The 11,286-nt window shown below is 31.7% G+C and overlaps 1 protein-coding gene across 3 annotated transcripts; it reads left to right on the top strand.

Annotated features, from left to right (window-relative positions):
• Positions 1-200: 200 nt before the first annotated feature.
• LOC109816583 (ARM repeat superfamily protein) lies at positions 201-9,560 on the top strand. 3 transcript variants are annotated; one of them, XM_083071415.1, is made up of 10 exons: positions 201-434; positions 621-688; positions 921-1,021; positions 1,105-1,152; positions 6,502-6,694; positions 6,846-6,912; positions 7,517-7,624; positions 7,720-7,818; positions 8,419-8,544; positions 9,118-9,560. In XM_083071415.1, the coding sequence occupies exons 5-10, from the start codon at positions 6,665-6,667 to the stop codon at positions 9,261-9,263; spliced, it is 576 nt and encodes a 191-aa protein (XP_082927541.1). In that variant the 5' UTR covers positions 201-434; positions 621-688; positions 921-1,021; positions 1,105-1,152; positions 6,502-6,664; the 3' UTR covers positions 9,264-9,560. The 3 variants fall into 3 exon arrangements, with proteins under 3 accessions (XP_082927541.1, XP_082927542.1, XP_082927543.1); XM_083071416.1 differs by having other exon boundaries at positions 6,499-6,694; XM_083071417.1 differs by lacking the exon at positions 621-688.
• Positions 9,561-11,286: the final 1,726 nt, after the last annotated feature.

Genomic DNA, 11,286 nt, shown 5'->3' with positions numbered 1-11,286 from the left:
GTAATAATTTCTTAAATAAAAATATTTAATTAATTTTAATATATTAAATTTAATATGAAAATTTATTATTATTTAATATTAATAATAACATGTTTGATTCAAATTAAATTTTAAAATAAATCTTTATTTATTTATTTATTTTAAAACAACTGAGCAGAAACAAAAATTAAAAATAATGCTGATATACGGAATATGTTTTGAAACTTTCGTGTTACCCTAATAAACCTCCTCTCTTCTCTGTTAAACAGCTGCAACACTCCCTCGCCGACCACCATAGATCCTTGTCCGTTAAACCGTTCCAACAGTCCCTCGTTGGCCACCACACCTCGTTTTGTGTTAAACCGTTCCAACAGTCCCTCGCCGGCCACCACACCTCCAGCTGTGTTAAATCGTTCCAGCAGTCCCTCGCCGGCCACCACACCTCCTTGTATTTGGTATTTTATGGCTTCTCTGCTCTGTTTCTCGCTTTCATTCTTCCTCAATTTTTATACTTTTATTTATTTAAGCTTTCATTATGCTCTGTAAAAATAAGCTTCGTTCAGCATTTGTAAAAATACCAGTTGTAGTGACCTTGCTATTCTCTCGTAGATCACCAATTATTTTGACATTTATTACTTTAGGTGGTGCTGAGAATGAAACAAGCATCATAGCCAAACATTTATTGGTTACGGGAAAACAGGGATTCCGGGTCTGTATTCTCTTCTTTGCACTTTACTAAAGGGCATGGAAGCATCAAGTTAAAATATAAATTCCTTTATTCTAGACTTTTGATTTGTGCTTTTGCAAATTAGAATTGCATTTTTTACAGTGCTTTGGGGATGCTTCCTGCTTTTGTTTTGTTTAAAAATTTAATTTTTTTTCATCCCTCATTGAACTTACTAAGCTCTTTACTCTTGTTTCATTGTGGAAAATCTATGCAGAAGCTTTTTGTTAGTATCAGCAGGTACATCTGAGTATAACTTGACCAAAGAGGACGTTGGTTGTTGTTTGGCTTTTGTGTACATTCCCATTAATTTTGAAGGTTTAGCATCCAGACTTCCATCAGTGTATCTTTTCCAAATACTTGTGACTTGTTTCTATAATATATTCATTTGTATCTTTCAGGTCAGGAAGGAAAATCTATGTCAGTAATGTCTCCTGTTGTGAAACAAGGTACCATGATGAGTATTAGCAATATCTTATGTTCTTTGGTTCTGTTTTCTCTTCTCTGCTCTTTGTGATTTATATTGTTTGTTCTCAGTTCCATATCTCCCTTTCTGGAATTTTCTAATTTCATCCTATAAAAGAAGAAGACTTCCATCTTTCACACTTTAAATTCTGAAAATAGTTTTTTATATATTTGATGCATCAGCATTCATTCTTGTAAGAATTTATATATACTTGCCTCTCCTCTGCCTCGTCTATTTATATATACTTGCAATAATTTATATATATTGTTCCTACAATTTATTAAGTTTTACTTTCAGGTGTAATGTGTTGATGAAGTTATACTGTGCATTCATGTTGATAAGTAACATAGGAGGGGGGGTAAATTGGTTCATTTTTTTCACCCCTCGTTTTCATTGTCTTGAAATTTTCTGACAGTGGTCCTAATAGTGCAGCAAAAGTTACCAGCCTTCATATTTGTCTTTTTTAAAATTTGAATGAGTTGGCTAAAGAGGTCACTGATTATTCTCCTTCCGCTCATGATGATAAACCATGATGAGTTTGTCTTTTTTATGAATTAAGATAAGAACATCATTTAGCTAGTGGTGGTGCTGATCATACTGAGGTGAGAAATTAAAATAAAAAGGGAAGCATGCATGACTTAGGGTCCAAAAAGCATGTGGTTTTGGGGCAGCAAAACATATTCATGAAGAATGCTGGAAGGCCACGTCCCACTCCTTGTTTAGTCACACTTTGGAGTCACTGGGACCAGAAACATTCTCTGTGACTTGTGTCTCCTTGACCAACTTCATTCTATTGCCTACATTCTAGCTTGTTCAAATATATTCTTAGCATAATCACCACCTTTGCCTTCCATTCATTAGTATTAGCTCTTGATAGTATTAAAATTAAATTACACATGCGGGGAAATTTCCTTGTTATGCTGTTTCCAACGTTGGATCAACTAGGATTTCTACTGACCTTCATTGTCAGGTGAATTGGTGGTTAACACGGGTGTCTGCATAATTAGCACATTCAGTCTGTTCTGCACGTTTTCAACCAAAATAAGCATTATGAAAATCTAATGGTTATGTGTCAAGTAGTTATGTATCTAAATCTTACACAGAAAGCCAAAATAAGCATTTGCCTATCTAATGGTTTAATCTACATTAGCAAGAGGATGATTTCAGTTATCTAAAAGCTTGAAACATCAATGAAAATCAGATTTATCAGTGTAATTTTGTGAAGGAGCTGTTATGCTAATGCTAACCAAAGAAAATCTAATTTCACATAGGCAGGTTTGAAGCATGCATGCACTCCCCCACCCTCTCTACTGGAACTAGTTTGTTATGCTAATGATTACTTTAGACTTCTTTTTTAATTTCGATAAGTAATACCAGAAAGGTAATGAAGTTTGCATATATAGCATGAGTTTGAATTAATTTTCTATTCGATTGAAATCAATAATAAAATCACTTAAAGTCAAAACAGCAAATAACTTTTTCAACTTTTGACAGTAATTCTGAGGCTGGGAATTGATTATATAGAAAGTGTCTGAATATAGTATTAGTATGATTGATATGCGTCAGCAGTTATGGAGGTAGAATCTAAGTTTTAGAGTTATGAAATGTATGTATGGGACATGTGCAAGTGTAAGCACTACGTACACTTCTATGACTCTGGAATAATAATTAAATAGTATAAAAGCAATATAAATATTTAAAAGTAGTGATTTAATTGATAATAATAAATAGAGATGTGGGCCGGTTGAAGTTACATCAATGGTCAAGGGAATACCCTCAGTAGGCCAACATTTGGTGTGACTTTACTTTTGGGACCTGCACTGCTTCAAAAGTAATCATCATAAGTTAATAATCTATCTCCATTAACAGTAACCAATATGGTTTCTATTTTTCATCTTTCAGTACTGCTACGCAATCATAACTTGCATAAGGAATTGATCGAATGGCACCATAGCCATTATGGGACATGTTTGATTTAAATATAAGATTCTTCTAGCAATCACCTCAAACCATATAGCAGTGCTATATTGGGTTCACTATCTTTCTATGTGGTGACCAAAAATTAACGTGTGAAAGACTCTTATTATGGAGGCAGTTGCTTTGTCAATAGGAGAATATATATATATGACTAATTCTAAACCAAGAAAATCCTCAAAATGATGGAAGGAATGAAGCATCGGTTGTATCTTTATGGACTTGCTATTCAAAAATTAGGCTGTGATGACTCTAAAATCTCTTCTGACATTCAAAATCATCACCAGAGCCACTCAAACTGTTCTTGGTGCATGGTTGCATCTTATTTGGAGTTTTGAATTTTTCATTGGAATCTAAGACCTCTCATATTTAATGATTTGTTTTTTGTTGCTTGTATTCTTGGTTTGTTTATTATTTTGGGTTAGTGAAATATAGGTGAGAACGGAAGGGGAAATAGGGAGCTTGTCTTGGTGAGTCAGGCGTTCCTGATAATTGTGTGGACTGGTTGAGGATTCTTTGTGCTATTTCCCAGTCCTAGTCTATACGCTACATACTTATTGGTGCCTTGTTGAACGGAGACGTGTCTGTTTTAAATTGTTCATTTAGATTTGGATAGTGAGTCCTTATTTCTTATGTTTATAGTAGATTTAGTTTCATGAATGTGCATTTGTCAGAGAAAGTCGGAGAGAAATTTTATTTTTTATTAAATGGATCAGATTGATGTCTTTTGATTTTTGTTTATATGTTTTCTGATGGATCCAATTGTTTTTGATGAAATGTATCAGATTGTTTTCCTTTAATTTTTGTTTATATGTTTTTCTCATCAGCTTCTATAACATTGTGTATGGATATATTTGGCTCCCCAAGAAATAGTTCTTCTATGTTGAAATCAGTTATCTACGGAAATTTCCGTAGATAAACTCATCCGTAGATAAATTCTATATCCGTAGATAAAATCCGTAGATAACGTTATCTACGGAAAATTTTCCATAGATAATGTTATCTACGACCTTATTATCTACGAATTTTTTTCCGTAGATAATCCGTAGATAATTATCAGTTATCTACGGATTTTCATCATTATCTACGGATTTTTTCCGTAGATAATGCTGATTTTTCTTGTAGTGGTATCATAATTATCCTAGATTCTTAAAAAGCCACCCACCATTCATTGATACATGCACCATGGGCATGAGGGGGTGTATTCAAGTCCCGCCAATCCTAGATCATTAAAAAAGGGTCACCTACCATTTATCCACATACCAAGCCTAATAGTGCTTGACGTGAGAGAGTGTATTGGGAAAAACCTAAGTCCCACATCGACTAGAGATTAGGCAATTAAATATTATATAAGTGGAAAGTAACATTCACCTTACAAGCTGATTTTGTATGGTTGAGTTATAGGCTAAAAAAGGGCCACCTACGATTTATTCACATACCAAGCCCAATAGTGCTGGACGTGAGAGGGGTGTATTGGGAAAAATTCAAGTCCCACATCGACTAGAGATTAGGTAATTAAATATTATATAAGTGAAAAGCAACCCTCACCTTACAAGTCGATTTTGTAGGGTTGAATTAGACTTAAATCAACTATCCTAAGACTCACTATCACTATAGATGGTGTATAAAAAACTTTTGAGTATGTAACTTAGGAACCAATAACTTATTATTTGTAAATATTCTATAATAAAAAATATATTTAATAACCATTATTACGTACTATATAGATGATTAACTTTATAAATCCAAAATGTTTGAACCAATTAATAGAATTAAATATGTTCATTATATTTTAAAATTGTTACAAATAAAAATAATTTTTACATTATGGTATTATAAAATAGTGTCATGACAATTTTTTTAGTGATATATATATATATATATATATATATATATATATATATATATATATATATATATATATATATATATATATATATATAATATGCAAGGAGTTGGCTTGTTTAACTTGAATCAAAAGATATAAGTTTTCGATTGATGAACATGATGATATGTACGAAGCAATGTTTTAGTATGATTGGAATCTTGCTTGGATGTAGGTTATATATATTCTTACTAACATGTTTCATGATGATCAAGCTATTCCCGGTTTTTGAGAGTTTCTGTATGTTCCTGTTCGATGAATAATTTCTTGTGTGTAGAGTCAAGCACCAAAGACAAAACTCCTCTAAATAATGACATTTTTGTATATATGTTTTTTTTTTCATCTTCACTTATTTAAAAGATTTCAACTCAAAACGTCTTTTATTGATGAATATGATACGTATGAAGTAATGTTTTGGTATGATTGTTGGAGATTTGGAATCATGGATATATGTAGCCATGTAGGTGATATCTATAACGAGTATTATAATGATGATACGTATTTTTTCTTTCCATATTTTTTATATAATTTTATCTCTTAACTAATATAAACTACATACTATTATATTTTAACCGCAGATAAAAAAATCATCTCACTAAATCCTACTATATATATATATATTAAAGATCAATTAACATCGATCGGTGTCAAAGTTTTATACATACAGCATTTAACTTTTTAAATGATACCAAAAACCTATCAAATTGTTAAATCATTAATATTATATTTCTAATCATATATCAAATTTTACTTAATTTATATTTACAGCTTTGCTATATAATAAAGAACATTTGTTTATATTTTAAATGCTTATTTGTCTGTGTGATTAAGTATCTTGTAATTTTATTTGTACGAAATTTCATAAATTAGATATATTTTATAAAATATTTTAATTCAATAACTGAATCATTTAATTTTATATTTTAAGAAAATATTAGTTATCCATTGTTTAAAATTTTAATGTTACAAGAGCAGTCAGAACTAAGAGAACCAAAACACACTTAGGTTGTATGAGAACTAAAAATGTAAATAAACAAGAAAAATATTAGTTTGTTCATGAATCATCCAACAAAACACAAACGTGCGCTTGTAGTAGTAGGCAGTGTGGTTCGACTTTTAGCTTAAAAATTATCTAAACTAAATAAGAAAAATAAGTATCATTCGATTTTAGTATATCAAGAAATTCAAATCAAACCAAATCATTTGTAACATATATCAATCACTTATAAAACACTTTTTTATATTGTGTATTAATGATGTATATCTACACTATGTATGTAGAAAAAAAAATTATATATAAGTGTGATTCAATTTGAATCGTTTCATACTTCAATTTAAAAATGGATACAAATCGTGCAGTTTAAAAAAATAAATTCAATTCTTAGAAACACATTTAATTGTTGTACCCCATTGTCAACATGGGTCGAGATCCAATATGAAAATGGGCTGACGCATTCATCTCCAACCCAGCAGGATGCTAGTCATAAATTAACTGTCAGGTTTGGGCCTACCAATAGAATCCCTTAACTCAGCTACACCCGACCCGGATAAGACATTCGGGTCCGGATCCTGCAGTGTCAGCAGATTTTGACGAAGAACGAAAGAAGAGTTAGGGAACGTCGTGAGGTTCAGCAAAATGCGCGCCCTAGCAGCTCAGTTCTCTAATGTAAGTCTTTGCTTCTGTTCAATTTTAACCCTTATTCTACGATCAAAAGTAAAAATAAATAATTCATTTTCAATTTCAATTTGTGTTTGAAGTTGATGCTTGTTTTCTGGGTCGTAATAAGTACCCATTAGCTAATTCGTTTTATTCTCAGTATTTATGCAGAAGAAAAGTTGGTGCTAATCTGCGATCTCGTAATTTTTCATCGTACAATGGCAAAGGTATCACCTTGTTTTTTCTATCGGTACTTCAAAAAAAATTATATCCAATTAATTTATCAGGCTATGAAATCATTCTGTTGAGAACGAGAAAGCCCTATAATTGTTTGACTAATCTATTTTAAAATAATGAATAATATAAAAGGAAATTTCTATTTGTATGCTCTAGTAGTAAAAATGGTACGTAGACAATGCTGATTATGGGGATATCTGGGGTTAGATAATGAGGCCAAAATCTGGCACTGTAAAAATACAAAAAAAAGGTTTTTTTTTCATTCAATTTTTGATTTAGGGTATGCTTGGATAAACTTCTTCAAAAAATAACTTTTAATAGAAAAATGAGAAGTAAAAAAGAAATGAGTTTTTTGATAGTTAAAATTAACTTATGCATATAATAATTTGTAGAAGCTTTATCGTATTAGTTTTTCTAAATTCTTTTAACTTTTCCACAAGTTAGATTTAGCTTATGGAGAAGCTCATTTTTATTTTCCTTCTTATTTTTGTCTTTCTCTCCTAGTAGTGTTTTTGGAGAAATTTATCCAAACTCTTAGTTGTCTGAACTGCAATTCTGTTTCTCAATTTCGCTTGTATCTCTTTTGATTTCCAGATGAACTATCCATCGAGGAAGAAGCTGAGAGAAAAGTTGGGTGGCTATTAAAGACGATATTTTTTGTGACTGCAGGGGTCGCAGGATACCATTTCTTTCCTTATATGGGTATTCTCACATTGTCCTGCAACGATTTTCAACTTGTACCCTTCATTTACTCTTGGTAGTTCTGACCTGAGTGTTGCTAAAATAAAAATTTTCAGGAGAAAATTTGATGCAACAGTCTGTTTCACTTTTGCGAGTCAAGGATCCCTTGTTTAAAAGGATGGGAGCTTCTAGATTAGCTCGATTTGCAATAGATGGTAACCATAGTTCTTTGGCACATAATATATATATTGAAGCACTCTGTGGTTTATTAATTATTAGGCATTTGTATATTAGAGTAGTTGTTTCTTAGAACTGATTGTTCTTTCTACAAGCATATTTTCATTATTTTTGTGCTTTACATTGGTGACATTTAGTCATTTAGTATTAATCTCAACTTATTCTTGAGATGATAAAGTCATGGATGAAGGGGAGAGTTGATGGGAGATTTTGAACTTGGATAAAAGAGTTATTATAGATTGAAATTTTGCTCCTGAACTGTTAATGAAACAGTTACTGAGATTTTAATTGAGCTGCATTTGTTAGACACAATTGCTAAGAGTTACCTTGTTGTCAGTTATACTATTTTCATGACATAGCACAGATTGCAGTGATCCACAACTGAGTTCTATTCTGTAGAAGGCAAATATAATATGTACACTGCATAACTGCTTATTCATCTTTAGTTTTTCAATGTATATTGGTATCTCATGAAACTTAGTGAGGTTAGAACATGGTGATTTATTACCTTCTAAAATCTGTTGTCCCTGCATAAGTTGTCTATATTCAAAATTGTTTACCTTACGTTTGCTCACAAGATGAAAGAAGGAAGAAGATAGTTGAGATGGGTGGAGATCAAGAACTCTTAAATATGCTAAGCACCGCCAAAGATGACCGGACACGGAAAGCAGCATTGCAGGCACTTGATGCACTGTCACAGTCAGGTGGAATCATAATTTTAAGTATTTTTATTTATGTGTTCTTTTATGCATATTAGTTAACACTTCACATTTTTCTTTACTAATTAGCCTTTTTTTAAAAATATACTTATTATCATGCTCGTGGAGTGGTAGTTTATTGAGACCAATTGTACCTTAGTGGTCTTGGTCTTAAATAGTAAACCAGAAATGTCCAACCGCTTACTAATTTTTTATTTGTATAATATTCTAGCTCGAATAACTTTTATGAGCAAAGTGTTGCAAGAAGCTTAGAAAACTTTTGTTTCCAGTTTCTGTCATCCTTATTCAATAGATATTGGTTATGTAAAGATGAAAAGGAAAGTAGATTATTTTTTCCATTAATTTTGGGACGTTATATGTGCACGAGCTTATGTGTAATTTATACTATAATTATACATTTATACAGGATACTTTTCTTGACAATATATCGGTTATTAAGAATCCAGTTCAAATAATAGTTGAGGTTGAAAATATGCAACAGTTCAACCAAAATAGTACTGCTGGTACTAGTCCTTTTGTTTTCTTTTGACTGAGATAAAATACTTCATTGTTATATAGATGAAGCTCTTGCATCCTTGCATCTTGCCGGGGCCATCGCAATAATTAGGTCTGCACCAAATTCACTTGAGGATGCAGAAGTTGAGGGATTCAAGTTAGGCTTGATGAAAAGGTTTCAGGATCTGCGGTATGATGTGCCATCATGAGTTGAAGTGTGTGGCTTATTTTTTTGGTTGGTTGGAGCATGAAATATCATGATAAGGAAGAGTAAGCTGGCAACCAAATCATTTTTGGGGAAGAGTACTGAAAATTATTATGTATCCTTAGACGAAATCTAATGGAAGATTATAGTTATATTGTCATTTTGTTTTGCTCTCTTGTTGCTTATTGTTATGTCAATCTTAATAAGATGACAAGATTTATGTTCGCATCAATTTACTTTTTAAACGTTTGTATATTCAGAAGATAATAAAAGATTACAACAAACTAGCATTGAAGGTGAAGTTATTGGTAACTGTAACTGTATATTTGGTTAGCCCTACTTGATTAAACTTAAACCCTTGATTGAACTGTATGCAATATATGATTGATAATACTTGTCCTTATTGAATGTATGTAGTTGCTAGTAAAACATGAGCTTCATCTTTACACCTGGTAATTGTAGGTTGCGGTTTCAGTTGTGTTATTTACATCTGCCTTAACTCGTAAGTCTTAACCGATCCTCATCAGGCTTATTGTATTCCCCAAACAGCAAGTGTTCAACTCCCAGGGGAACATCTTCCACCCGGGATGTTAGAAATTTTATGCCGATCCGAGCTTCCAGAATCACTATCTATTAGATCATGAACCCAAGTTAAATCCTCCACCACACCTGCCTTGTCAATTCCACTATGCAATTTCTCATCAAAGACATTTAGGACCCATTTATCTTTCCAAATTCTGAGTATCCGACACATTCACCATCTCTAATCTTCCATAAGGACCCACCTTAGACTTTCCACTCAGAAGAAATGACACTAGACCAAGTATAACACGGTCTTTATCCTCTTGTGGCTTCTGAAAGCTTCTTTTATGGATTTTTTTTTGTATGATCGGGATTTATCTTTCTTTAATCGCTTTTGTAATCGAAGCATATTTATTATGAATATATATGTTACCATTATTTTGCAAGAAGATCCTCATTGAATGCACTAAGGGTTTCTTTTGTTCAAAAGTGGGGAGGAACGAAGAGGGATTTTAAAGGAGAGAAGTGAAAGAATTTTAATGAAGAGAGGAGATAACTATTTTTTTCGGGATGGTAAAATGGGATGTTAGTGTGCGCGCCGGTCCATTGGTCACCAAAAATTGGCAGTTCTGGTTGGACATCTTGGCTCACCTTGTTTGGTCCATCGATCTGTTAGGTCAAATGATGGGTCATAACGGGTTGATTCATTGGCCTACTTAAATTTTTTTTATTATTATTATCTTTTAATATTAAGTTTAACTAAGTTACATGAGATTTATTATATGAGTAATATGTAATTTGTTATGCAGCAAACATGTTATGCATTTGATTTATTTTATTAAATGTAATTTGAGATTTTTTGTGTAATAAATTTGTTAAAAGAGTTATTGTTATTATAATTATATATCTATTTTTTTATGAAGTAAATTTGAGATTTGTTGTATTGCAAATCAAATCAAATATGATGTGATTTGAGATTTATTTTATTATTTAGGTATACTAATTTATTGGATTCTTTAAATATTGAAAAAGGAATATGTTAAAAGAGGTATTCAAAATAAATATGTAATTTTTTGTTATTATATTTTTTTGACAAGTTGGCTTGTTGGCCTGTCAACCCACCCTTAGGCAGGGTGAGCCAGGACATCTAATTCATTTTCACTTTGTAGGCTAATCTGACTTGTTTTTGACAGGCCAATGGTAGGACAGGTTTAAACGGTTGGGTTGACCTATTTTTTTTTAATATAATTCACAAGGAGAGGGTTAGAGGGGAGGAGTTTTCAAATTAATTTATTTTTGTAGTTATAATTTAAATTCAAAATCACAAATAAAAATATTTTAGATATTATACTAAAAATATTTTAAATATCTTTCCATTTTTCCTCAAAATTGGAGGGGATCCAAATTTAAATAAGGAGAGATTTTTTTTGGTATATAAAAGGGTTTAAAATTGGTTGAGGAGAGATTTACTCTCATCTATTTTCCTTTTATCCATTTTTTTAAGT

This window comes from Cajanus cajan, chromosome 3, assembly GCF_000230855.2.
Source record: "Cajanus cajan strain Asha chromosome 3, NIPB_CcT2T_4, whole genome shotgun sequence".
Taxonomy (NCBI): Eukaryota; Viridiplantae; Streptophyta; class Magnoliopsida; order Fabales; family Fabaceae; genus Cajanus; species Cajanus cajan.
This window is presented reverse-complemented; position numbering and strand designations above follow the sequence as displayed.